At 38.6% G+C, this 26,642-nt stretch overlaps 1 protein-coding gene across 10 annotated transcripts in view; it reads left to right on the top strand.

Moving 5' to 3' along the window:
* The window catches only part of GTDC1 (glycosyltransferase like domain containing 1), a 348,210-nt gene that overhangs the window by 307,346 nt on the left and 14,222 nt on the right, over positions 1-26,642 (top strand). For 9 of the 10 annotated variants that reach the window (XR_010380569.1, XM_031451360.2, XM_064484742.1 and 6 more), the window contains one exon: positions 14,556-14,665. The exons of the other annotated variant lie outside the window; for it this stretch is intronic. Coding sequence is in view for 8 of the 9 variants with exons in the window: in XM_031451360.2 (XP_031307220.1) it covers positions 14,556-14,665 (110 nt within the window). In the remaining variant the exon portion in view is untranslated. The remainder of the gene's footprint in view (positions 1-14,555; positions 14,666-26,642) is intronic. 10 annotated transcript variants of the gene reach the window in all.

Here is a 26,642-nt window from a genome sequence, read left to right as displayed (position 1 = left end):
CTGGCGATCACGCTCTTCTTCCCCTGTCCCTTTGTCACCCTAAACAGTCCGGCGGACGCGATCCCTCCATCCCTTGGCCCCTTGTGTGTGGGGCTGCCCCCTGGGCTGGAACGGAGTTGGCGGATGGCCGCTTGGTATCCCAGGCCTACCGGAGGTCCTAGAAGCTCCGGTCTTCTCTGGTACTGGAACCCAGAACTTCTGGAGCCATTTGAAACGCTTCACCTGTTGCAGACGTAATCCTTATATTAAAAGCCAGCCTCCAGCAAACGTGAAACGGGTGAAATTTTTCCGTAGCTGGCACGGCCCTGCCTCTCTGTTGCGTACTGTCTGCCCTCCTCCTAGCATGAGCCGTTTTGCTCTCGCCCAGGGACCTCAAATTCCCTTTAGTTTGATACTCCACACAATCCTAACCTTCCCTATCCATTCTTCACGTTTCAAAAGTCTCGTCTTCTTGACCTTCCTGCTTTAACCATCGAATTTACTTTCTTTTAGTAATCTGTTTCAATATAATCCCCAAAGAATACAAGACACACATGTACACACAAATTTCAAATTAAATTAAATCACACTAACGTGTACATTCCTGCTAACACCTTGATGTCTTATCTCCTTGAGGATATTTACATTTTAAAGAAGTTGCTTGTTTACCTGTTTTTTCTAAATGAAACACAAAAAGGCAATTTTTGCTTATTCACCTAACCAGCCTGGCATCAAATAATATTTAGTAAACCTACTGTGAACAGAATACTTTGTTAAAACTGTGCTACCAAAATATATCAAAGGCTCCAGGCTTAGGGAACTTCAGGCATTAACAGTCATCCATCGGCTTTCCTTCCTCCTCTCAGATCACAGCACCGGGACACAAGCTCTCTCCCTGACTGGAACTTCGACTCCTTGAGGGTTGGGTCTCCTGTTTTCTTTAATGTTTTTGTCCCAAGGCCAAAAACTTACCTTAGATGAGAGATTTTGTTGCTGTTCTGAATTTTTATACTTTATATAGCACACTGTAAGCAATAATGCTATTTAAATGGACCCTAGAACCAACCACAATGTTTTGTTGTATATCATTTTGAATATAAAGCCAGTCTGCTTGGCAGCCTTCCTATAGGTAATTGATATTCAAGTACAGAAAGATCTCTTTATAACCACACCTTGGTGGGTGGGTTTTATATGGCAAACCCAATTTACAGATGAAAACTTTCAATAAGAGGTATTTATTACATATCTGTCCTATAAATGCATAAAAGATATAAAACCATTAACTTCTTTCTTTGACTTGAATGATAAAATTGTCCATCATTTTAATACTTCCCAAGTCTAAAATGTACTAATATGCAAGTTAACTTTTAAGTTTAAATAACTGTCAAAAAATATTTAAAGTGAAGGGGGAGGGTATAGTTCAGTATTACAGCTCATGCTTAGCATGCACGAGGTTATGGGTTCAAGCCCCAGTACCTCCATTAAATAAAAAAATTATAACAAATAAATAAACTTTATTACCCCCCCAAAAAAATATTGAAAGTATACCAATTTAGGGGGTGGGAAGGGATACATTTGGAAGTTTGAGATTCGCATAATGTTAACCACTATAAATAAAAAATAGATAAAAAACAAATTTCTTCTGTACAGCACAGGTAACTATATTCAATATCTTGTAATAACCTTTAATGGAAAAGTATGTGAAAACAAATATATGTATATATATATATGCATGACTGGGATATTAGGCTGTACACCAGAAATTGACATATTGTAACTGACTATACTTCAGTTTTTTAAAAAGTGTACTACTATAAACCCAAATTGGAATACATATTGAAGAAACTCCATGCAAATAAGTGAAAATTTAATTCTTTAATTTTGATCTCAAATACATATTGCTCTCTAAACTATGAGCTTTTTCCTAATGAAAATATTGTCATAACTGAATATACATGTAATACTGAATCTTTTGGTAAGCTCTCATCTAGAAAGTATGATTCAGATTTCAGTTTTTTAAAGGGTATCTCCATAAAATTTGAGTCTAAAACAGAAGGAAAAGGTTGGTTTTTTTAATGTTTACCTTTTTAAAAGGTTACCTTTATTTTAGGGTGTTCATGGGAAATTCAACTTCCAGTGCCATTCTAATCCATAAAATGAATTATGTAGTCAGAAAAAATTATTTCATGTACCAGCCAATGTATTTCTGTAATCCTCCCAGAAAAGATGATTATCAAACAGACCATTTCTTGCAAAAATGCCTTCTCTGCCTGATCTCTTACTTAGCACTTTATTCTGTGCTTCTCAAGACTGAACCAGGCACGGGGAACCTCTTAGCACCAGCAGCCCACAAACCTTGTCGAAGTTTTGCAAAGGAGGGATTTTGGTCTTGCACTCACGGCACCCTCTTCACATTGGAGAAGTGCCTTCTGCCAGCTTTCCCTGAGAATAAAAGGGTATCTCTGTTCCACTTCCACCTGTCTACCTGTTTGAGCCTCATTATTTTTGGCAGCTTTTCTATCTGTTTTGTGGTCCAGGGGTGTTGATGTCTGACTGATGTAGAAGATGACATGTGCGCTGTATTTCCAGTTCTTACTGCTTTTGCATAATTTCCGAGTGGAGAAATTTGTAATTATTTATTAAAGTGATTTGATATGATGTTATAACAATCCTAGGAAGGAATGATGATAATCTGAACTATATCGAGAAAGGAACATACTTGGGTGATAATAAGGAGTTGATTCAAGAATAGATTATTGATGTGAGGCAGACTGGGCTGATTGTGGCTTGGGTGATGAGATGATTGGTGGCATTTGACAGAATTAGGGATACAACCCTGAGAAGAATTCTGTTAAGGACATGTGTGCTTTTATACACAAACACAAACTTTACTTTAAATCATATTTGTAATTCTGTGTTGTAAATAACAACTGCCATTTATTGAGTGTGCACTATGTTATTTGCACATGTAGCATAGTTGACACTTAAGATGCCTGTATGTGTAATAATCAAAGTAAACATGAAAAGCTCAACAATGATGCATTCCACTGACTATAAATGACTGATTGCAAAGTATAGCAAACTTTATTTTTCTGTCCAATTATGGTGGCTATTAAACTGGCTAGAATATTCTTAAATTCCCTGTTCTATAAGTGAAGAATAAAACAATGATGATTATAATAATTATTATAACAATAATTATAATAACAGCCATTCTTTATTGTGTATTTTCTGTTTGCCAGGCACTGCAAATTGTTTCATATACATCATCTCACTTAATCCCCTCAACAGCTCTTGGAACTGAGTGTTATTAGCCAGAATGTTACAGATGAGGAAATTAAATCTCAGATTGGTTTGGTAATTTGCCCTGGATTACAGCTGCTAAATATCAGAACTAAATAACCTAGTTTCCTCTTTCCACTAGGCTCTATCATCCATGTAAGCTATTTTACTTCATTTATTCTGATAAAATGCACCATTAGAACTATAGTCATAGATGAATTGATTATTATTAGCTTTCAATAAGCATCTTTTTTCTTCTTTTGGGTTTACATACACCTCTAAAGCAAACTATTTAGTCAAAAAGCTCTCTCACCAAATACACTGTCTAACGTGGTTGACTCTTCTTTGTTACCCAGTCTTAACCAGAAATAATTGTTCTGATACCTACCAGCAATAAGTAGATTCAATTAATTAAGACTTTGGTTCATGAGGCTTCTCATTCTGGAGTACCGTTTCCTGAGCAATGTAGTTAATTTATAGCATGTGATGCTATTGCAATATTCAGAATCTTTTATTCTTTTCCATATGAATGATTAGTCTACCTTTGGTACCTAATGTGAGTAGTTCTTAATAATAAGTTGTTTAAATAATAAACAACAGAAGACTGGGTAATGAAATTTGGGGCTGAACTTTTTTCATTTATGTTATTGTGAAAGGGACTAAGTTGAATGATTCAGACTTATTTCATTTATGAGAATGTAGGAGAAGACAGGAGTTACATAATTAATACTGTTTATAAAATGAAAAAATGCAACATATGTAGCAACAAGAACACGTCACTTTGAGCAGGTCTTTATAGAACAGACGTCCCATATTGTGTTCCTCCTTTTCCACAGCCATTGCCATGACAATCTGGTATCCTTAGCAGTTGCTGCTGAGTAAGGGAGATGTCTCTTCTAGGAGATCTCTGTGTCAGCCAAAAAACACAGCAGTCTCATTTGGGTCTAGAAATAAGATGTAATATATAAAGTGGACAGAATTTTAGCATTTTTCTTCCCATTGGAGGGATTTTTTTATGAGTCACTCTGTTCATTTCTACTTTACCATTTTTTAAAATCAGAAGAAAGTTTTGGAGTGGAATTTTCTCTACAAATTAAGATTCTTTCCTGAGTAATTGAAGACCTTGTCATTTCTCGATGTGACAAAATGTCCACAACTGAATAGGAAAACCTGTTATTAAGAACTGAAATTCATTTGGATGAAAGGCATCTAATAATCCAGGCCATGTTTAATTCTCCATTAAAAAAAAAAAAAACTTTATCCTTCATGTCACTTCACAGCTCTAGCCTACTGTAATTTTAAAAATATAATGTTCTCTATTCAGCCATGATGGAGCCATCACTCACTCATTCCAAAGTCACATGTTCAATGCCCACCAGCTTCTGGCGTCAAAGGGTTTCACTGTTGTTGTAGGGATTTCAGACTAAGTATAAGGGGACAACCTACAAATAAATATGAAATTATGTAAAAGAATACATTCATGAAATCACCAGTAGCTTACGAACGTCCCAGCAGCAGTGATTCAGAGTGAGGTGGGATTTCACAGGAATGACTACTGGTAACAATAAATTCCAAGTCACTGAAAAAGGCAATGGACAAGGAATGGCAGAGAGGAGAGGAGAGAACATCCCAGACTCAAGAATTATAGGCGCAAGAGTTGTGGGTGGAAAACAGCAGAGTGAAAGGAAGCAGATGAGAATGAATGTGAGTATCAACACTCTTTGGGGGAATGAGCTGTCGGAAATATCTGAATGTTGGGTAGGGTGGCTTAATTTCAAGTTAGTGGTTTGTTAGTGAGTGTACATTTCAGAGATGAGATATATACATTTGAGAGATGAGAGTATACATTTGAGAGATGAGATATGGAAGAGGATAATATAAGAGGCTTTTTGGAAGCTGAATTGGCAGAGGGAGAGTCTGAATCTCAGTGATATTGACCAGGTATGAGGTGAAGACATTGTACTATAAAAATGGAAATTATCAAGCAAGTCTTAAATTACCTGTATAGGAAAAATGGCAAGGTTGGTAATGAGTTGATTGGCAGGACAAATTTGGAAGCAGTCTCCTTGTGTTCAGAAATGTATCAGGCTTGAGTCATGGAATATCGGGAGGATGAGGACATGTCGATACCACAGAGGAGCTAGGTCATTGATGCTGTGTTTGATAAGGCAGCGGTTTATTTTGTAAGAATTATAGGTGAGTTGTCATTGGAAGAGCCAAATGAAGATTCCATGTATTCACCTCATTGTATAAATAGTAAAATAGTAATTTATAGTAAGTGGGGATAAAAAGATTAGATTCATGAGAAGTGACCTAGATTTGGAGTCAATTCAGAATAAAACCTTTTTAAACTATATGCCAGGCCTGATTCTACACATGGGGCATACAGGGTGCACAAAGCCATGAGCTCTGCCCTCGTGGAACTTATAGCCCAGCAGAATTGAGTAGGTAAAGCTTTGATAGTAGGATAGTTCCAAAAGGAGAGTAAACATTGTAGGAAAGGAGGAAAGGGCCTTGGTTAGAGATTTGAGATGGCTACACTTGCAGGGTAGGAAGAAAAAGAATAAATAAGGATTCTACAAAAGAGAAATTTGAATGTTATGAAGGGAACTAGATGCCACTTTTAGTATTGTTTGAAACGTTGATAAATCGGAACCAATTTAAATGTACATTAGTAGGAAGATTTACTTAAAATTGTGAAATATTAGTTACACATTATTAATGAGATTATCTATATGCACTGATGTAGCTAGATGTCTATTATATATTTTGAAAATGGAAAGTGCAGAATGACTGATACTGATCTCATATTTATAAAATAAGGAATGTATATATAAAAATACCCTCACAAAAACATACATGCATGTGCATAGAAATAGATGAAGAAACCTACCCTCCAAATGGTTGTTAGTGGTGGTGACATCTGAGGAGTAGAATCAGGAAGGGTGAGAAGTAGGGGCCTTCAGTGCATACTTCATATATTTCTGAATTGTTTTTATTTTATTAGAATGGGCATGCATTTTTTATAATTGAAATTTGTATTGAAATAATTGTAGATTCACATACAATTGTAAGAAATAATAGAGTCACCTTCTGGGATTTCTTGTCCTTAGGTCTTGAGGTTCAGTTCTTTCTTTTCTTTTTTTTTTTTTTTTGGTCTATTTTCTCTCATTCACATTGGATAAATTCTGTTTACCTCAAGAATACCAATTCTGTTCTCTGCACTACCCTCTCTACTATTGAGCCCTTCCAGTGAGCTTTTACATTTCTATACTTACATTTTTCAGTACTGTTATTTCCATCTATTAGGTGCTGAGATGAAGCACATGAAAACCTGACTTGTAAGCTTCCTGGCAGTCAGGGTAAAACAGGGAACAGGAAGCATGCATCTTCCTATATAAGAGGTGGAAACAACAGTTCTCAGGGATATCAGAGAATCTCCTAGACTGGTCCCTCGGAGAAGTTTCTTACTGTGGGGGTGGACTACAGGGGTAGCCCTCGGGATAACCAGCAAGCAGTTTTGAATGTATTTCCTAGGTAGCTCTTGGAGGGAAACGTTCTAATCCAAAATAAAGTCTACTTCATCAGTCAATTTCAAATTACAGCCCAAATCACCACATTTGACAAGGAGAAACTTTATTATAGAGGCAAACAGAAGGACTTCATAATGAATTGGGGAAAGCGTTTAGTTCCATAGAACTTCGCAGATCTGAGAGGAAGTCGTTACATACGTTATGATGGTAATAAAAGTCTTTGCAACAGTGGCTGCTCCTAAGTAACATCCCAAGAGTGGGTAAGACCCAATTCATCTCAATTAAGACACTTCATGGCTACAGTGGGTGTCTGTGGGCTTCCTGGCAAGAGTTGTGGAGAAAGAGAGCTCATGACAAGTTAGACAGCTGAATGAGATGACTGTGTATGATATCCAGGAAGAGTGGAGACCATTGTTGAAGAGAAACAGCCTGCAGGTGGGGGAGTCTAAACTTTTAGCAGTGGGGAGATTTAAAAGGGGGTCATGTTGTAAGACTTGGTGGGAAAAGCGATTCATTGAATATGGTTTTCCCTGGGTGGCCTGCTGGATGGAATGCATGAGGAGATTTAATCGAGGAGAATGTCATTAAATTGTAGTCTAAATCCACTATTTGGGAAACAAGCAAGGATTGCTGCTAAGAAAGCAGAGAATGGTCAGTGGTGTCAAAAGAAGGAGAAATTATAAGAAGCATGAGCATGGACGGTGGCATGGCTGGGAACTCGTATCATTAGAGAACATTTTCGTCCAGGAGAAAGGAAGACTGGGAACAAAGTTGTAGGAAAACACAGGCGGTAAGAAAGGAGGGACATAGCTAATGTGCTACAATGAAGTGATCTGTGAAAAGTCACCCAGAAATAGTACATTATTGGAAATACTATTGTCAGTAAGTGGTGTCAGGTGAGAAGGAAAACTTAAAACTGCCAAAGACGTACATGAAGAAACTGTGGGGGACGGAACAGGATCACAGGCTTTAGGAAGGAAACCGACCACGAGAATACAGATCTCTTGAAAAGAGACAAGGCAGAAGACCTGGAGCCCTAACAGACTGAATTTTAAAAGGAAAACATCTCTCCTTTTGCTCTTAAAAGATGAGCCTATGAATGTGCAGATGGCATGAAACCCTGAGATGCATAAATTAGAATTGTATTTCTCTGTAACTTAATTTCTGTGCAATGGCCCATTTCAATATGGTGGTGGAAAAGCCCAGTCAGTTCAAGACTCTGTCTTCCATTTTCCTGGCCCCCGTTCCTCCCGGGCCACTGCTGCGGGATCCCTTGCTTCTGTCTGTCTGCCAGGTGCTCTGTGATTTTTTCCATGACATTCAAGGGAACCATGGTTCCACGCTGATGCATGTTGCTGCTCAGGAATCTCTCACAAATGTCCAAGTACTGTGTGCCTAGGTGCACACTCTCAGACTTTCACTCTCTGGAGCCATGCTTCCTCCTCGGGCTTCTAACCCAGGAAGTGTAGTGTGTGGTCACTGGGACTCTCACAGTTCTCTCAACTCTCCTCCCTCAGTCCCTCAGGTCTCCTGTCTAGAGGTGGAACACTGACACGAGGTGGAGGGTGCACGCTACACTCACGCAGCATTTTGCTTAAATACTTGTACCTGTCTGAAGTCCTTACCTTTTCTACAAGGGCTTTCGCTCCTATGACCAACCAGGAAGACTGCCCCCTTTTTTGGTGGGGATTGGGAACATAAAACATCTTAGCTTCTTGAACGTGTTGGGGTAGAAGGGAGATGGAATAAATTGGTTAATGTTTCTAAAATATTCAAATACCACAAATACCAAAGATGAAGAGAATGAGAGTTTATTGTGTATCTGCAGGGTGCCAGGCATTTCTTCATCCCTAACAACTAACATTTTCAATGTAGGTATTACTGTTATTCCACTCTAAGGATGAAGAAACTGATACTCTGCAAGGTTATGTAACATACAGTCATACTGCTGGTCAGTGGCAGGGTCACTTGTCTCTGAACTGTACCCTTCACACTCCCTCTAAAAGCAAAGTGGAAAGGCAGAATGCAGTATGAACAACACTCAGAAAAAGCCACAGTGGATATTCTTTTTTTAGTCACCTATAAGTACATTGTGGTAGGGAGCACTGGTGGAGTTAGAGAGGAGAAGCACTGATAATACCAGATGGAGAGAGAGGGTGAGGAGTTGATGGCTATTAAGACTACTGGTTGAATTCTACTCAAAGCACCATTTTAAAGGTAGAATCAGCACATGTGGCAGGAACCCAAAGCTGATCATTGTTGTCAGGCATATAGAGGCGAGTAAAAAGTTTATACCCTTGGAAAGAGTAGGAGAGAAGTAAGAGGTCATAACAACTAATGCAGGGTGGTAAATAGAAGCCTTGTGGTTTTGAATAAGGAGCACATCACTTAATTTGGAAGTAAAGTGATACTTCATACTGAGGAAGTAAGGATGGAAGTTAGCAGGGTATCAGAAAATGTGGAGAAACTTGAAACTGTGATATTGGAGAGATCATAATCCATATTACTTTCCTGTATTCTTATTGCCACATCTTATCCAATGGGTTTTAACCTCAAGTAGCAATCTAAGAAATGTCCATAGCTTAATGGTCTGGAAACAAAACTATGGGCTGAAAATACCACATCTCTTTTTTTTCCTCATTGTACGTAAGGAGAAAGAAATGGAAAAATCAAAGACTGTACAGAAGAAAGAATATGACTTTGGAGCGATGAGACATGATTTCCAATGCAGACTGAATCCCTTCTATGTGATCTCAAATGAAAGGATAGTTACAGTTGTATGATCACTTGGTGGAGAGGCTTAGCGAAGATTATGATCAGGTGCCTATTATGGAATCCTGAACCTAGCAGGAGCTCTTTAAATGAAATTCATTTTTCCTACACCTTTATTCATTCAACAGATAGTCTTAGAGCAGCTAACTTTGCACCACAGATAATGTATTAGTCAGCAGAGGCCACGTTGTGCTGCAGTAATGAAGACCTCCGCCCCTAATCTCAGTTGCTAAAACACCACAGAAGTTTAATTCTCTCACTAACTCAAAGTCTGCTGCATGTTTAGGTGGCTTTCCAGGGCAAGTCTCCTCCATGTAGCAGTCCAGACCACTTCTCTCTTTTAAGCTAACCATCTTAATATAAGCCCTCTACAACAGAGAAAGTGCAGTCCAGAACTGCTCTTAGGTATTTCTTCCTGGAAGTGACACACATCAGTCAGCTTGCAATCCATTGGTCAGAACTAGTCCTGTTCAAGGGGATGAACGTGGACTCTTCTGTGTGCCCAGAAGAAGAGAAGAACTGAATATTGATGAACACAAGTAATGCCTTCCACTGTCCAGGCTCTCGGTACTGTGCAGTGAACAAAATGGGCATCTTCTGTCTTTCTTTCGTGGATCTCTCAGTCCTGAGTGACATGCTGCTGGGACAGTGCTGGCATCTGAAGAGAGCCAGATTTCTGTCCAGGCAAGGCAAGAAACTAGATCAAAGTGATTGTATTCAGTGAGTATAAAGCTATATGAGGAAACAGGAAAGGGTAACAGTTGAGTATAAGCGACAAGTATGGAGAACTTAGCAATCCTCAATAAATATTTACTGAATGAATGTTAAGTGAGGAATAAGAAGAAATTTAGCTCTAAGAAACTAAATGGGAAAGGCGACAGAGAGAGAACAGATATAGGAAGAAAAAACACATGGAAACAGTTTATGCTTTTCAAATGTTCTGAATAATATTTGGGAATAAAAGCTGTTCTTGCTGTATCTGCTGCTTCCAGTAAGCCTGAAATATTCCGCGCTGGTCTCTTCTGCCATGGCTGGGCTGTGGAGGAACGCGTTCCCAGCCAGACTGTTTCATTCTTACCTAGTCAAGAATGTGGGAATTGTTGGGAGACTTGGACTCTGACTCATCTTCTAGAATGTTTTGTGACGAGTCAAGTTTGCTTGATGGGCAGCTGTCAAATATAGAAGTGTCCCAGAAAATGAGGAACTATAAATACTGAAAATGCTACAGAGTTAAGCAAAACTCCGTATGAAGACAATTTTATGGCAGAATGTTAGAGAGGGGTGGTTCCTTAAAGCAGTAAAATGATTTCTATAAAAAATGTTTATTAAAGGATTGATAAAAAACATGTTTAAAAAAAGGAAACATTTATTATGTAACCCCTACAGATAAACCCTGTTAACATATTGGTATAGTTCACCCCAAATTTTTTTCTAAGCCCATACATCCATTTGTCTTACAGATGTAGATCAGAAAATACATATTACTCTGTCTTCTCTCTTTTACTTAGCAGTATTTCTTGAATATATTTTCATGTCAAAAAACATACTTCTACAAAATTATTTTTCATGGCTACATTCTATTGTATCATATGTATGTGTCAAAATATATTTATCATCCCATTAGGCTGTTTACAGATGGTTACTGTTATAAACAATGCTGTTATGAACATACTCTGGCTGAATTTCTGTGCACCTCTTTCATTATTTCATATGGTAACTTTTCTAAATAGGAATTACTGTGGCAAAAGTTATGTACAGTTTAAGGCTTATTATGCCCATTACCAAATTGCCCTCTAAAATATTGTTTCAATTTACATCCCTACCAGCAACAGATGAGACAAGAAGGGTGTTTAGGAGCCCGTAAGTCTACAAGGGCGGTCATAGAGAATTGATTATATTATTAAATGTGTGTTTAATCTTGACAGCTGTTGACAAAAAGGGGCACTTAGTATATTATTGTTAAATCCTCCATCCTGTATTTCATGCCTTATACTGAAATCCTAAGTATGAGAACTTCACATTAGGCTTCTTAGGAAGGAATTTAAGACAGATTCACCTGTTCCACTAAATGGGCTCCTTAGTGTCATGGGTGCTCGGACAAGTTCCATTGGATGTCTGCAGTGAGTTCCTCTCTGACAGAATGTATTGAGCTCTGCCAGTGGCAGATCCGTGCCTTGATGTATGGCTGTGACTCAATATCTGTGCACATCTTTAATGATTCCCTGAATATTAAGCAATTTTCCATTTGTCTAAAGAGAAAACCGAGAAAAGTTTTCAGCTAAATTGACTATGTAAACTTTGAGGGACATAGATGAACTAGTTAAGTGTCTACTTAGAATATGTGATCTACTAATTTAGACATAATTAATACTTTAAAGCATGTATCATGTAGAATATTTTTAGAAGTCTTGCCCTTTTCTCAACCTTGTATTTCATGAAGCAGTTTTAGTCCACCTCCCCTTCCCATGCATTCTTGACATCAGAATAGGACCACCTTTTCAGGCAGCTGGCATGTTTCTGCCACCTGTCATCTGGAATTCAGTCTAAGCGGTTTGGGTGCAAGATGGTGAAACTGTGTATGATGCCGTCACTGGGAATCTTCTCCCGAGCTATAAAAACCCACTTACTACTCAAGGTCTCCAGTAACAACTTACTCTGATACTTTTTTTAGTGATCTTTAAAATACTTGTTTTTGACAACACTCTGAATTGTTAGGTCATGTCTCCCAAAATAAAGACTAACTCAGCATTAAATTCCTTGGCTTCTGTTTTTACCAGTCCCATCAGGTGAATGACTGCTGAAACTATCCAAAACTCTCATCAGTTCACGCCTCAGGTTAATGCAACTTCCCCAGACTGTACTTTGTTCAAAATAAAGTAATTGAGAGAGTGCTTGGTATTATGAGAGACTTTATAAGGACTTTAGATAAAAAAGCCTCTTCTTCTGTAGGATAATTATGGGGAAGAAAAATCTCACCTTACATTCATCCATATATTATAGTTTAAACAAAGAGAGAGGGGATTCATACAAATCTCTTTTGTGTTTTTATGCAAAGTGACTATTGAATATGACAGCTTTTGTCTACCTATAAAGGATATCTTAAAACTACAGTAGGATTGTCATGCATTTTTCTGGTATAAAAACACTGAAAATGTAGGTTCAGAAAGCCTGCTGCTTTGAAAATATTCACATGGAAATCTTTTAAGAACTACAGCTTCTACCCAATTAAACCTCCTTCCAAGCCCAAACCGTATCTACTTTTACTTTAATACAAAACAAATAAACCAACCAACAAACAAACAGCAGGAAATATTTAGAATAGCTATTCTCTTGGGGATCCACAGCCAAAATTTTTGGAGTTCAAAATGAAAAATTTAGAGAACTGAGTGGCTACATTTCCCTATAGTGTTACTCCCTCTTTAAAATATATTATGTTATATTGTTTGCACTCTTCTCATCTAAGTATTTCCAAGAGAATCAGACTAAACTAACATATATTACAGATTAGGTGGCAGCTATTTGACTGATATGGTTAAAGATAGGATATTCTTCACTTTAAATTGTTTGGAGTCTTTGTTCTTGCCCACAGCAGCAGTATATAGGAGACTTATCCAAAAACTTCCTAAAGGTACATGTATGTCATATGCATCATCTTAAAAAGTGATGAACATTTTGCTGCTGCAGTCTTTATTATTTGAAGTAAAGCAAACTGAGAGATACAGAGCTTAAAATAGTTACAAAACTGTAATTCTATAAGATCTTACAATTCCATCAGATTATAAATGCCGTTTTAAAATGTTAATCAGAAGATGCATTTGTTTTAATTCTTGATACTGAAAATATTGACTGAATTGTGAATTAACACATTTAGGGTTGCAGATGTCATTTTTCATGAGATTTCCTGAATGATGTAATTTTCATATTTCATATAGCAGTTTGATCAATTTACAGATTTATTTTACATAATTAGTTGGTAAATGAGAAATTCAATTGCTGATATATAACTATTTCTCTGTAATGTAGAAAATAAGTTAAAATTCTGAATTATAAATAAAAAAGAAAACCAAATATTTTGAAGACATCTGGTCCACATCTGTCTGAAATAAGATAATTTAAAACAGTGGAATTAAATGCAAGAAATACTGAAATATTCACACCTTAAATGTAAAAAATAACTCATTCCATTTTAATGTGATTTCTTAAATTGGTGATTTTTTTTGTTTGTTTTAATGTCCTTTAGCCTCTCAGTCTGTCATTACCAAGAAGACTGACAAGCTAAACAAACAAAAATAATCCATGTTTTTCAAAGCTTCTGATAAATGAAAGAATTATCTTTATTACTATTCTTTTGTGTGTTGACTAACCTCCACTCCTAAGTTAATACTCAGCGGACTTAGACTCAGGCCTACCCCCTTTTGATGTATTTATAATTCTCCATTCAATTATTTAAAATGAGAGATTAGTGAGAGAGTCTGTAATCTCGCTCCCTAAATTGTGTGTTCCTTATAGGCACAAAGAGGCTCAGTAAATGTGAGAGGGAGGTATTCAGACTCATGGAAATGAAAAGCATCTTTGGTACATTCTCATGATCAGTAGAGAATCGTCCTTTGAAGACTGGTCTTTTCTTTTGTTAAAAACCTGTGTTAAGTGGAAAATTAACCATTTTAGGAGAAAGGAAAATACACTAGCCTTTCGACGGTCTAACCAAAACATGAAAAACATGATAGCTGTCTCCCTTCATAAAAGGTGCAGAGCCGTTAAGACTTCAGTAGGACTGGGTTCTGAGCCATGACAGAGAAGTTACATTCATGAGAACACTCAATGCTGAAGCTTCAGTATAAGGGTAGGGGAAGATCTCTGCTTGGATGCCAGAGGCTCTCCTAGAGAACAGGAGACCATGAGAGGAACTGGTACTGTGGGAAGTGGAAACACTTTTCCTAACACATACCCTAAGGTATCACAAGTTATATTTTGTGTGTTTATTTCCAGGGAGCATGATAAAGATCCAGAGAGCTTTTTTAAGGTATTGATGCATCTTAAGGACTTAGGACTCAATTTCCATGTGTCTGTCCTTGGAGAAACCTTCACAGATGTCCCAGGTATCTCTTTTGAATTTTCTAGTGTGTATTTTTATAGGTGACATAAGCTGTACAACTTAAGTATTAATTTCCATGTCTCCTTTTGTTAGAATAATCAAGATGAGCTCTGTTAACCGAAAGATTATATGACGGCATTAAAGTGTGATTCAATTAAAAAAATACTTAAGTAAGCATTCTTTGATTTAAGTTGAGAACATGAAGTCATCTCTTTTATCAAATATAGTTTATACAGTGCATCTTGATGTAAATAAAATATATTGCTTTAGGCATCTTAACACTTAAGGAAAGTGGGAGTTTGTAATTGGATATACAGCCTCTCACCTCTGGGGTCACTGGTTTGAATCCCGCTCACATTGGTAATGGCTGAAATACATTACCGTCTGTTAGGTGGCCTGTGTAAAGCATTTTGGCATCAAACTTGCAATGTGGAGTAGACACATATCATAGTTGTCATTGTTCTGGGCCTTTTCTTATTGAACTTGAGAAAACAGACAAAAATCGGAAGCTGGTAGGTCTTCTCATCCTTAATGCCACACGGAGCCTTTTCAGAGCCGTTTCCTTCACCCTGCATCCTCACTGGGTGTGTCTAGGTCAGTGAGATGACCATCCTGACCACTGTCCTAAGCACTTATGTGTTCATATTTTTTAAGCTTCAGAAATTCAACTAAATATATATATATTTACACAGACAGCAAAAGTTCAGAAATGACCTCTGCCATCGTGCCTTATGACTTTAAGGACCCCTTTAAGTTTACCCTTACTTAGTACTTTTTTTTAATTGAAGTATAATCGATTTAAAATGTTGTGTTAGTTTCTGGTATACAGCATAGTGATTCAGCTATATATATACATAAATACATATACATGTATTTCATTACATGTTCTTACAAGCCACTGAATAGAGTTCTCTGTGCTACACAGAAGGACCTTGTTGTTTATCTATTCTGTACATAGCAATTTGTGTCAGCCAATCCCAAACTTCTAATTTATTCCTCCCTCCTCCCTTCCCCCACCTTAACCATAAGTTTGTTTTCCATGTCTGTGAGTCTCTTTCTGTCTTATAAGTAAGTTTGTGTGTCTTTTTTTTTTTAAAGATTCCACATATAGGTGATATCATATGATATTTGTCTTTCTCTGACTGACTTACATCATTTAGTATGATATCCTCTAGGTCCATCCATGTTACTGTCAATGGCATTATTTCACTCCTTTTTAGGGCTGAGTAGTATTCCATTGTATAAATATACCACAGCTTCTTTATCCAGTCATCTGTCCATGGACATTTAGGTTGCTTCCATGTCTTGACTACTGTAAATCGTGCTGCTGTGAACATTGGGGTGCATGTGTCCTTTCAAATGAGAGTTTCCTCCAGATACACTTTTTGATTCTGGTACGATGGGAACACATACACCCAGCTTGTACCAGTAGCCTCATCTGCTGTGGCTCCTCCTCTGGCCCCTATGCTTAGGACACCAGCCTTTCTTCAGCTCCTCTAAGGTTCCAAGATCCTCTAGACCTTTAAACATTTGCCTTTTTGTATTGTATTCATTTGGTCTCAGCTCGGGGACATTTTCTTTCAATGTGAAGCTTTATCATGGTCTCATGTCACTTTATACTTTTACTTCATGGTGTTTAATTCAGTTTCTAATCATATAATTATGTACAATTTCTTGTCTCACTGCCTCCCACTCTCTGCACACACACAGACACATACACACTAGAATGTAGGTGCTGGGGGGACAAGGGTTATGACTGTCTTGTTCATCACTGTGCCTCAAAGCCTAGTGGGTAAGGCTGGAACTCAATGAATATTTGTTGGATAAAAAAATAAAAATAATGTAAACTCCTGGTCTTCAAGCAATTTGTAGTTTTCTTGAGGAGGGAACATTTTTGCATAAGCACAGGACCAGAGAGAGAAACACAAGAAAATATTAGTATCTACTAGTACTGACCCATGTGGCTTCGAGTAGACTGTTAATTGAAGAGCTGGCACTTGAAGAGCCCAAGGGTTAGGACATTCCAAAAGGGGAAACGACATGGGCAAAGCATATAAAAGCAAATCTTGTTTATTGTCCTTAAATGAGAGAACCATGTCAGTGATTTGTACTGTGAGGTCACCATGCTGAGTGGGATAGAAGGTTCTAGATGCAGAACTTAGTAATACTTACACAGGCAGGGCGGGGCCAAAGTTTGCAGCATAACCAGAGTAGATGAGATAAAGGGAAAAAATTGGGAGCCTCATCCTGAACTGGAAAGAAATATGATGAAATGCATATTTTAGGAAGATTTATCTTGCAGTGATAAGCAGGCAGAATTGCAGTAAAACTTGACAGCGGTCATCCAAGTGGGATTCTGTGAGGTGATGGCAGAGAGACTAGTGAGGGCTGGATGTGTGAGAGAGAGATTGTCGAGGAAAACGCAGAGAAGCATTTGGTAGACGGATGGCTGTGGAAAAGGAAGGAAGGAAAACTCAGTTCATTTTCAAAAGCCGGTGAGTTCAGTTTTGTTTGTATCAGTTTTGAGGTGTTGGTGGATGGACTGAGAGAAGTGGCTGGGAGATGTCCCTACACAGAAGGCTTCTCAGCCAGTTTTACTCCTGGGTAATGTTAAGCTACCATTCCAAGGAAGACGAGGTTGTTACTCAAAGGGTCGTGTTCTTGGGATCACTGCTCTCCCTTCCCACGCGTTAACAATGAGCTATTTAGAGCAGTATGGGGAACTGAAAGTGGGATGGGGAGCAATTAGCGGCCCAAGAACTGAGTGCTCAGTAATTACAGACTCAATCTTTCTTTGGCTTCCCCTCAACCCAAACTTACTGAGCACTGTGGAAGGGGGATTGCACAGGGAACGGGACCCAGTGTGCACCTCAGGGAGCCCTGCCTGCGGAGACCCTTGCGTATAATTACAGGATGTGGGATGGTTACGGAGCATGGTGGAAACCTACAGGGGGAGTCATGTTACCTCCGCACACACTTCTTCTCCCAATCTCAATTGCGTCTGACCCATCTGTCATTTCAAATGTGAATCAACTCTCTTCTTTTTTTTTTTTAATATAACTTTATTTGTTGTCTTTTTTTTTATTTGTTTTTTTTGGGGGGGGGTAGGAGAGAGGGAGGTAATTGGGGTATTTTTCTGTTTATTTTGAGAAGAGGTACTGGGGATTGAACCCAGGACCCTGGGCATGCTAAGCATGCCCTCTACCACTGGAGCTACACCCTCCCCCCCTGAAGCAAGTCTTGTTAAGGCTACAACACTTCACCTGCACAGAGGAAGAGCCCAAGTTGTTGACTGGATGAATGAGCCTGGTGGCATTCCAGGTGGTGCTCCTGGAAGGCCACCTTGCCAGGCTGTATTCCAGAGGTTTCCTGACAGGGCATCCCATGTGACTTAGCCATGCATATCACTGTTCTTGCTTAACAAACACCAATACAGCCCTTGCTGTCTTCCAGGCGTTGTTCTAAGCCCTTTATAAATGTGAGCTCTTTAACTTCATAACAGTCCTGTCCAATAGCACTGCCTCCATTTTTCTTGGGTGAGGAAACAGAGGCACAGAGAAATTAAGTGAGGCCACATAACTAGGTAGTATTTTTAACCACTGTCCTGTGCTACCTTTCCATTTTCTTGTTTTCTGACCTAATTGTTTCTTTAAGTTTAAACATTTTTTTTTCCTCCACTCACCATCCAGCACTTCACACAAAGGATTACCTGGCTGTAATCTAGGAGCGCTCTTCTAGGTGCTATATTAGCATATCTAAAATCCATACCATAATACTAACTTATATACTGTGTAGCATCAGCCAAACAGATCATTCTGAATGCTGTTAACATTTGTGAGGAAGTGATTTTCTTGTTAATAATTGCAGTAATACTTATTATCCTGTTAGTTGCTACTATTTATTGGAAGTTTGCTTCTTTCTTGGTCCTTTGCCAGGTTATTTCATGTAATGCTCATGATAATCCCAATGGAGTAGGTACTATTATCCCATTTGATAGATGGAAAAACTGAGCCTTTGAAGGCTTAACTCTGATTATACTGCTTGTGAGTCAAGTTTTGCTCTTTCACATACAAACCTAAATGTACTGGAAAACTAAGAAAGGTTTCATGCATGACTGCAGGACCCTTAATTACTCTTTCTTTTGAGCTATGACTTACATATAACATTGTATAAACTTAAGGTGTACAGGGTGATAATTTGACACATTTATATATTGCAATATGATTACCAGTGTCGTTTTAGCTCAGGCCTCTTTCACATTACATAATTATTTCTTATTTGTGGTAGGAACATTTAAGGTCCGGTCTTCTTAGCCCAGTTTTGAAGTATAGAATACAGTGTTGTTGGCTATAACCGCTATGATATACTTTTGATCTCCAGGACTTATTCTTACTCTGGTTGCAAGTTTGTACATGAATTGCTTTTTATCTAACTTATTTCCCCTTCCCTACAAGCTAGCCCATCTCTGAGTGACAGCATCAGTGCCTATGAGTTTTGCTGCCCTTTTTGATGATGCAAACAATCTCCATTAAGTTTCTTTTGAAAATGTTTAAACTATAATAGAGCAATTTTGTAGAGTCTCCATACTGTTGGTTATTTTCAAATTGTGTTGTAAGGTTTTTATCATCCTTTTTCTGAAAAGTGTGGTAGATTATCAATTCTAGTTCTAGCTACATAGTTTATACTTGTTATGTATCATCTGTTCATTCTACAGAAGAGGAGTGAGGTCTAGGCCAGCGACTCTTCCAGGTTCTCACAGCTGGGCGCAGTGGGTGAGAGGGCAGTAGACAGCGGCAAGATTGGGAGTAGAACCCGGGAGTCAGTCTCCTCACCTTTCCTCACTTCTATACGTGTTTAATAAATGTCTTTTAAATATCTCCTTTAGGCCAAGCACTGAATTAGATACTCAGGATGAAATGGTGACTAAAACAAACACCTTCTGTGATGTTTGCAACTTGTAGTCCAGCTGCAGTGCTTTATTCATCAGTTACCAGAGCGCTTAGCATGTGCTAGGTACTGTTCTAAGTCCTTTAGCATTGCCTTATTTATTCTTCAGCCCTGTGATTAGGCACCGTTGTGATTATCATTTTACAGCTGAGAAAAGTAAGGCACAAGGAGGTTAAGCCACTTGCCATCCATTCGGTTATCAAGCCTCGTCAGTCCACGTCTGTGACATTACACTCTACAGGGAAGTCCCCCTCTTACAATCACCCCCTTACAAGGAAGAAACCAGGAGGTGATAATGGTGGGAGATTCCTGGCTACTTGTATGAAATCATTTATATTTTCTCTAATAATCTCTTTGCAAATGGAAAGTTTAAAAACAGACAAAAAACCCAAAACCTCAAAATCATTTCCCAAGTATATCACTCCTTAGATATTAAAGTGAACTCCCTCTTCTTTCTGCCATCTGTCTTCATCACAAGAAAGGTGCAAAAACAATATGAAGTGGAAAGATATTCCAAATAACCTCTGGCATATATTTAGTGTTCGATAAATACTGTTTGAATGAATGAATGAAAGAATAAGTTTGGTGTAATAGAATAATACAGTTGAGGTACCATACTGGGTATATAAAAACCTACACTGAAATGATTTCCAAATATTAGAGAGCTAATGAATGAAAATAGAGACCCCTAAGACTTAAGGAAGTTCTAAGCGGTTTTATATTATATTTTCTGTTTTCACATATACATGACCTGGACTTAACATAAATCTATTTTTCAATCTGTTCTCATCTTTCAGCTCTTGTATCAGTCAGAATAAGCTAAGTTAGGCTAAGCTAACAACTGTGGTATCTCAGTGGCTTAAAACACTTAACACACTTACCTTTTACTCATGCTGTACGTTTACTGCAGGCGGGCAGCAGCGTTCTACTCACATGGCCACTCAGGGACCCGGGCTTATAGAGAGACCCAAACAACCACATCACAGACATTGCCTGTTGCTGTGCCAGGTGGAAGAGGAAGCTGGGAGGGTCTTTGATGAGCAACTTGGTGATCTAGCCTAAAAGTGTCACAGGGCTCTACTCAACTCTTTGGCCAAAACTTGTTGCAGGGCACTGTCCAACCATAAACGGGGGATCTGGGGGCAGGAATTTAATCCTACTTTGAGACCAGAGTTGAGGAGAGGAGAAATATTTGATGAACAGCACTGCTGACCACCACAGTTCTTTAATATGCATCATGATCTGTGGCTCACTAGAGAGAAAACCAAGCCTATCCAAGAAGTCTGCCTTAACCTGGGTGAGTCTATCCCAGCTGAATAAAGAACTCTTAACGAATATTAGAGTATTGCCCACAGTCTTCTTGCTGGAGACAACCCAGCTAGTGTCTGAAGACAGGTCTATCAGCCATGTCCCGTTAGGCAGAGTTGATATGATGTTGAGTTGGTCTCTGTGGGAATGGACTTAATTATCACTTACGGTGACAGCTTTTTGGAAAGCTTAGGAGGTCAATCCAAAGTGGTTTTGCCCTCCACCCCCAGGGGATATTTAGCAATGCCCAGAACATCTTGGCTGTTTCAGCTGTTGGGTGGAGGGTGCTACTAGCATCTAGGGGTAGAGGCCAGGGGTACTGCTAAACACCCTGCAGTGCACAGGATGACCCCCCAAAACAGTTATCCAACCTAACATGTCAACAGTACCAAGACTGAGAAACTCTGACGTGTAAGAATTACAGTCAGAAAATCAGATTTGATACGGGGTCCTTAGCTTTCTAGGTTGACCTCCGTTAATTCATCTGTGCAGGCCAAAGGAGGAGATGGGAAAGAGAAATAATAACAAGCCACCTGCCCTAGTTATATGGAAGACTTCAAACACAATTATGCAATTTGGGGGAAGTGCTTTCTAAACTCAGTGCAGATTTTATTATAAGACTCCTGGACTTCTCTTCAGAGTTTCTGTGTGGAGCGAGCCTTGAGTCATTTTGGATCTGAAGAAGACATTAATGATGCTGGACCTTCAAAGTTCATTCTGGCCATTATTTTAATTATTTTTAATCCAGAAAATTGAAAGGTCAGTGTGCCACATAAAGCATCCGTCAGACTCCATGTTTCAAATGAACCAAAAAGCCTAGAAGCTCCTCCATGCAAATATTTTAGCTTTGGCTAGTTCTCATGACGAGGTCACATTGTTAGCCCTTGAGATGGTGTTTTTTCCTTCTTTCTTTTTTTTTTTTAAAGCAAATGCTTAAGATAGCAAATCAATGGAATGTGTTTGTATGCTGAATAATTTCTCACAAATGATCATTCTAAACAAAAAAAAATTTTTTTTTCTATGAACAGCCAAAGCCTTACCACAGGATTCTTCTTTCCCTATGTTGTGAGGGGAGTTTTAGCTTTAGGCCTGGGTGGGGAAAGGGGAGCAGAAGATTGCAAAGAAAGTCAAAACCTGGACTATAGTTTTGGTGGACAGAAGTCTTTCTGGTTCGCCTTTAATCTGAGGTTAAGAACAGCATGTGGAAAGCCTCTGGTTAGTATCTGGCATGGCAATGGATATTACAGTGATCTTGGCATATTTTTGATCCTTCGCTCTGGAGGCAAATATTGGATAATTGTACAGTATTTCCCTCCCCTCCCATCTCCCTTTTCACTCAGCTCCCAGATACAATCTCATTCTCAGTAGAGCAACTACAGTAAGGGCGAAATAATAGAAAGATTTTAGGAACACAAATAACTTATGTCACACTAACATAAAGGTATAACATGTTGCTACAGGGGCGACCCAGCAGAAGGAAAACTGTTAATATATTGATCAATATTGAATTATAAGACAATTATATGAGATAAATGTACCAGTCAGGTTAAATAAACTCACTCTCTCCAGACCATACCTTTCCTCAAACCTAATCCTTTTTCTTTTAATTTTTTTTAAATGTTACCACTATTTACTTAATCTCCTAACATTGAAGTATTTATTGAGTTCCTATTGTGGTCTGGCACCGTATTGTGGACAACACAAGAAGACAATGTGTTCCTCTCCTCTAGAATCTTGCCATCTGAGAAGCAAACGCATTTTTGAGATTTGCAGAAACTAACTAATATATGTAAAATTGATAAACAAGCTTATACTGTATAGCACAGGGAGCTATATTCAATATCTTATAGTAACTTATGGTTAAAACGAATATGAAAATGAATATATGTATGTTCCTGTATGATTGAAGCATTGTGCTGTACACCAGAAATTGACACAACATTGTAAACTGACTATATACTTCAATAAAACTATATATAGACAGGATTTCAAAATTGTAGAATAGATAAGCAAGATTATACTGTATAGCACAGGGAAATATACACAAGATCTTATAGTAGCTCACAGAGAAAAAAATGTGACAATGAATATATATATGTTCATGTATAACTGAAAAATTGTGCTCTACACTGGAATTTGACACAATATTGTAAAATGATTAAAAATCAATAAAAAATGTTAAAAAAAAAGTACATATAAAAAACTACATTTCACTATACCATACCCTTGTTGATGTTGTATGTAACATTTTTAGATAACTTTGAGGAAAATTATTTATATTCACCCCATTGAAATAGCATGGATCTGAGATAGATTTTCAGTAGACAGAGCCACCTTCACATGATTCTTAGAAATAAGCATATAATCGTTTTCCAAGAATGTGATTGGGGAAGTCAGTTTCCCAAGACCCTGATTTGAAACTGAAGTCTTCTGTCTCTAAGTCCTTTGCTGAAGAAAATAACAAAGGTAATGGGAAAGTAGGGAAGATTCAAATAAATGTAAATATATATGCCCCTGACAGGAAAGAATAAATAATGTGATAGAAATGAGAATCTCTCTTAAGATAATTCGTGAATTTAACAAGATTCTAATTAAGATGCCAGAATATTACTTTATCTATCTCCATAGGGTAGTTCTAAAATTCATACAGAATAAATAAATAAATGGGCAGAGTATCAAAGAGATCACTTACAAGGGAGTAAGCCAGGAAAACACGTCCTACCAGATTCAGAATGTGTATGAAGTGATGACTTTTAAAAGAGTGCTTTACAGAGTCAAAAATAGGAAGGGAGAAAAATAGAGAGATTTCAGAAATAAACCCAGCTTGTATATAAATTTCATATCCAACAAACTTCGGGTAACAAAACTTAATATACTTATCCCAGCTTTAAAATATAATATTTTTAGTGGAAACAAGAAGTCAGGTAAAAATAAATAACTTCTGTGGAATAAAAACAATAAAACATTCATATAAATAAGTAAATACAGATTTTAAATATACACTATAGATGAAAGTTTGCAAAAGCGCCCGCATGATGGAAGTACAATAACTTGTTGAACTCTGACCCTGTGCCAAGAACAAGGCGAGGCTTTTTACTCTGGGATCTCATTTTCTGTCACAACAGTCCTCTTCGTAGACACAATTACTGTCTCCTATGAATGCATGAAGAGACCAAGGCTTAAGTTAAATTGCCCAAAGTCACACAGCTAATAAACAATAGAGGTAGAGATAGCCAAAGAAATATAAACACCGAATCAAATTTTGGGAAGAAAATCTTTAATTTTTGCCAGTAACGAAATAAGTGTAAACACAAAGAATTTATGAGACAGCAGTAATAAAAGCAATAAAAGTGGAGGCAGATCCTAAGACTAGCCAGCTTCTGGGGAGACACCTGTATGTATGGCGATGGCAATGTCAACTAGTTTCCTGAGCTCTGTGAGGTACTGTATACCCCGCGTTTGACTCAGTTTTTCACGTCAGAGAACGCATCCCATGGAGGCCATCAGTTCCCGTGCCTCGCTCTTGTTGCTGCTGCCTCTTTCCCAGTTGCTGGGACCTTGAATCCTACAAAAGCTTCAGCCCGGTCTTCAGGCCTCCAAACACGTTGATAGTCAATTCATCCACCTGCTGTTGTTGGTGTTCTTTCCAAACCCAGACCATCCGAGGAGAGACTCGCAGCATCCTAACAGTAACAGGAAAGTGTCAGGAGCACAGCTTGTCAGACAGGGACAGCTCCACGGGGCCGCAGTCAGCAGCGCTCCTGGATGGAGGAGCAGGCTCCCCCAGGCCCACTCTCGCTGGTGCCCCAGACAAGGTTGAGGTTCCCATTCAGTGCTTGAGACGCTCTCTACTTCTTTCTCAGGAAAGATTTATTACCTCTGCAGTGGCCCTTCCCTCTCAAGTGCTCAGGAGACTCACTAGACACAAGTAACTGGTAGGCACTCACTCCCACTGCTCAGCGTGTCCTGTGAGAATCGGTCTCGTTCCCGTGATGGCTCCCAGACATGCCGTCCCGTCAGGCCGAGGCTCTAAGCCTGCCGGGCCTCTACTCCTGCAGCTTCTGTAAGTGGAATATTTGTCTTTTATATGGAAAGCAGAAATTCAAACGCAATTCTCAAGGCAAGATCATGTATCCATCCTACCAGGGGGAAGGCCGTGAAGATAGTATGTCCTAGAATACAACTCCCAAAACATCTCTCAAGAAATCATTCTCAAAAGTTATAGCTATGGAAACGTGCTGAGGAAAAGTGCTCTTTAATTTTCATAAACTGGCCTCAAAGTTTATGAGAAATGCATGCTTGGGAAAGACACAAGGCAATAGATAAGTTAATTAAATAGTGTATGGGAAAAGGTCAACACATTGATAGACCAATAGGAAATTAGAAACAGATGCTAATTTTAAAAGCCTGTGAACGTGTGTATGACTTCGGGTTCGTAGATAGGATGTCTTAGAATGTGGCTGCTATACATCGCTTTGGTGTTTTTATCTCTCTGAATTCCCATAGTTGTATATGGTCGTGATTTGGAGTGTGGTATGGTCAAAATAATATTTGCCCCAATAAGGGACTATTGTGGAAGGCCTGCCAGTGTTACAAACTCACGTTTCCTGCACTGGCTATCAGAACAGGAGTCTCTGACAGAAAGCAGCACAACAGGGAGTGGATATCTGGATCCAAATAGTGAGCTTTTCCAGCTCTGGCTCCCCTGGCCTAATGGCCACGTTTGTAGAATGGAAACTGTCACAGATAGATGGTGCAATGCAATGAACATTATCCTGGAATTTAGAAGGCTTGGGGTCTAGTTCCAGCTCTGACACTGACTTATCATGTCACCTCTCTTAGCCTTAGCTTACTTTGTCCACAAAATACAGTCATCCAAAAGAGGTTACAACTAGAGAGGACACTAGAAATTAGGGTGTGTCAGCTTTTAAAAAGGGGTACACATCCCTACCCCTAAGGGGATTTCACAGGGTGACAGTTTCTGAAATTTTGATTGTAAAAGCACTAAGTATAATAATTATGCTTTTTCAAAACATATTTTATTCCTCGTCATTCTGACATCTATCGGCACTCCCACCTCAGGCAGTTGAGAACCACCGAGCTAGCCAGTCATATTCTTCTGGCCGTCTTCATGGGCTGAATAAAGTTGCCCTCTGCTCCATCCTGCAAGCTGCTGCTAACTTCAGCTTCCTAAAGATAATCTCCATGCATCTCACCTTCTCCTCTCCTGCCCTTATCAAGTTAAGTATGACCTCATTGGTTAGGATTTCTCAGTGTGGTTTCAACTACCATCCTAGCCTTACTTCAGTCCTTATCCACAAGCATCCCGGGGTGTAGCCTGGTTTAAGCAGTGCTCCCCGAAAGGAGCTCATGTGTCACTACCCAGAGCCCCTCCCTCCTCTTCTACCTCTCAAAGCTCAACCCATCTTCCAAGACTCATCTCCTCTGTCACTTTTCCTGGCCTCTAAAACATGCTGCCTCCCTTTGAGTGACCGTGGGATTTTGTTTATACTCAACTGTGTGTCATACTTCAGGAACAGAAGATTCTTGAGAATAGCAATTATATATTCAGCTTCACATGACCCAAAGATTTTGATACAGCATCCTTTGACCGTGATCTACACCAATATACATATTTGCATTGTGACTGTCTGTGTGTAGGCATATTTAAAATTAACACAAAGCTTTCATAACAGAATACATATTCTTGTTGCATTTGATGCACT

This window comes from Camelus dromedarius, chromosome 4 (genome assembly GCF_036321535.1).
Source record: "Camelus dromedarius isolate mCamDro1 chromosome 4, mCamDro1.pat, whole genome shotgun sequence".
Taxonomy (NCBI): Eukaryota; Metazoa; Chordata; class Mammalia; order Artiodactyla; family Camelidae; genus Camelus; species Camelus dromedarius.
The sequence above is the reverse complement of the archived record's forward strand: the minus strand, read 5'-3'. Positions and strand labels throughout refer to the sequence as shown.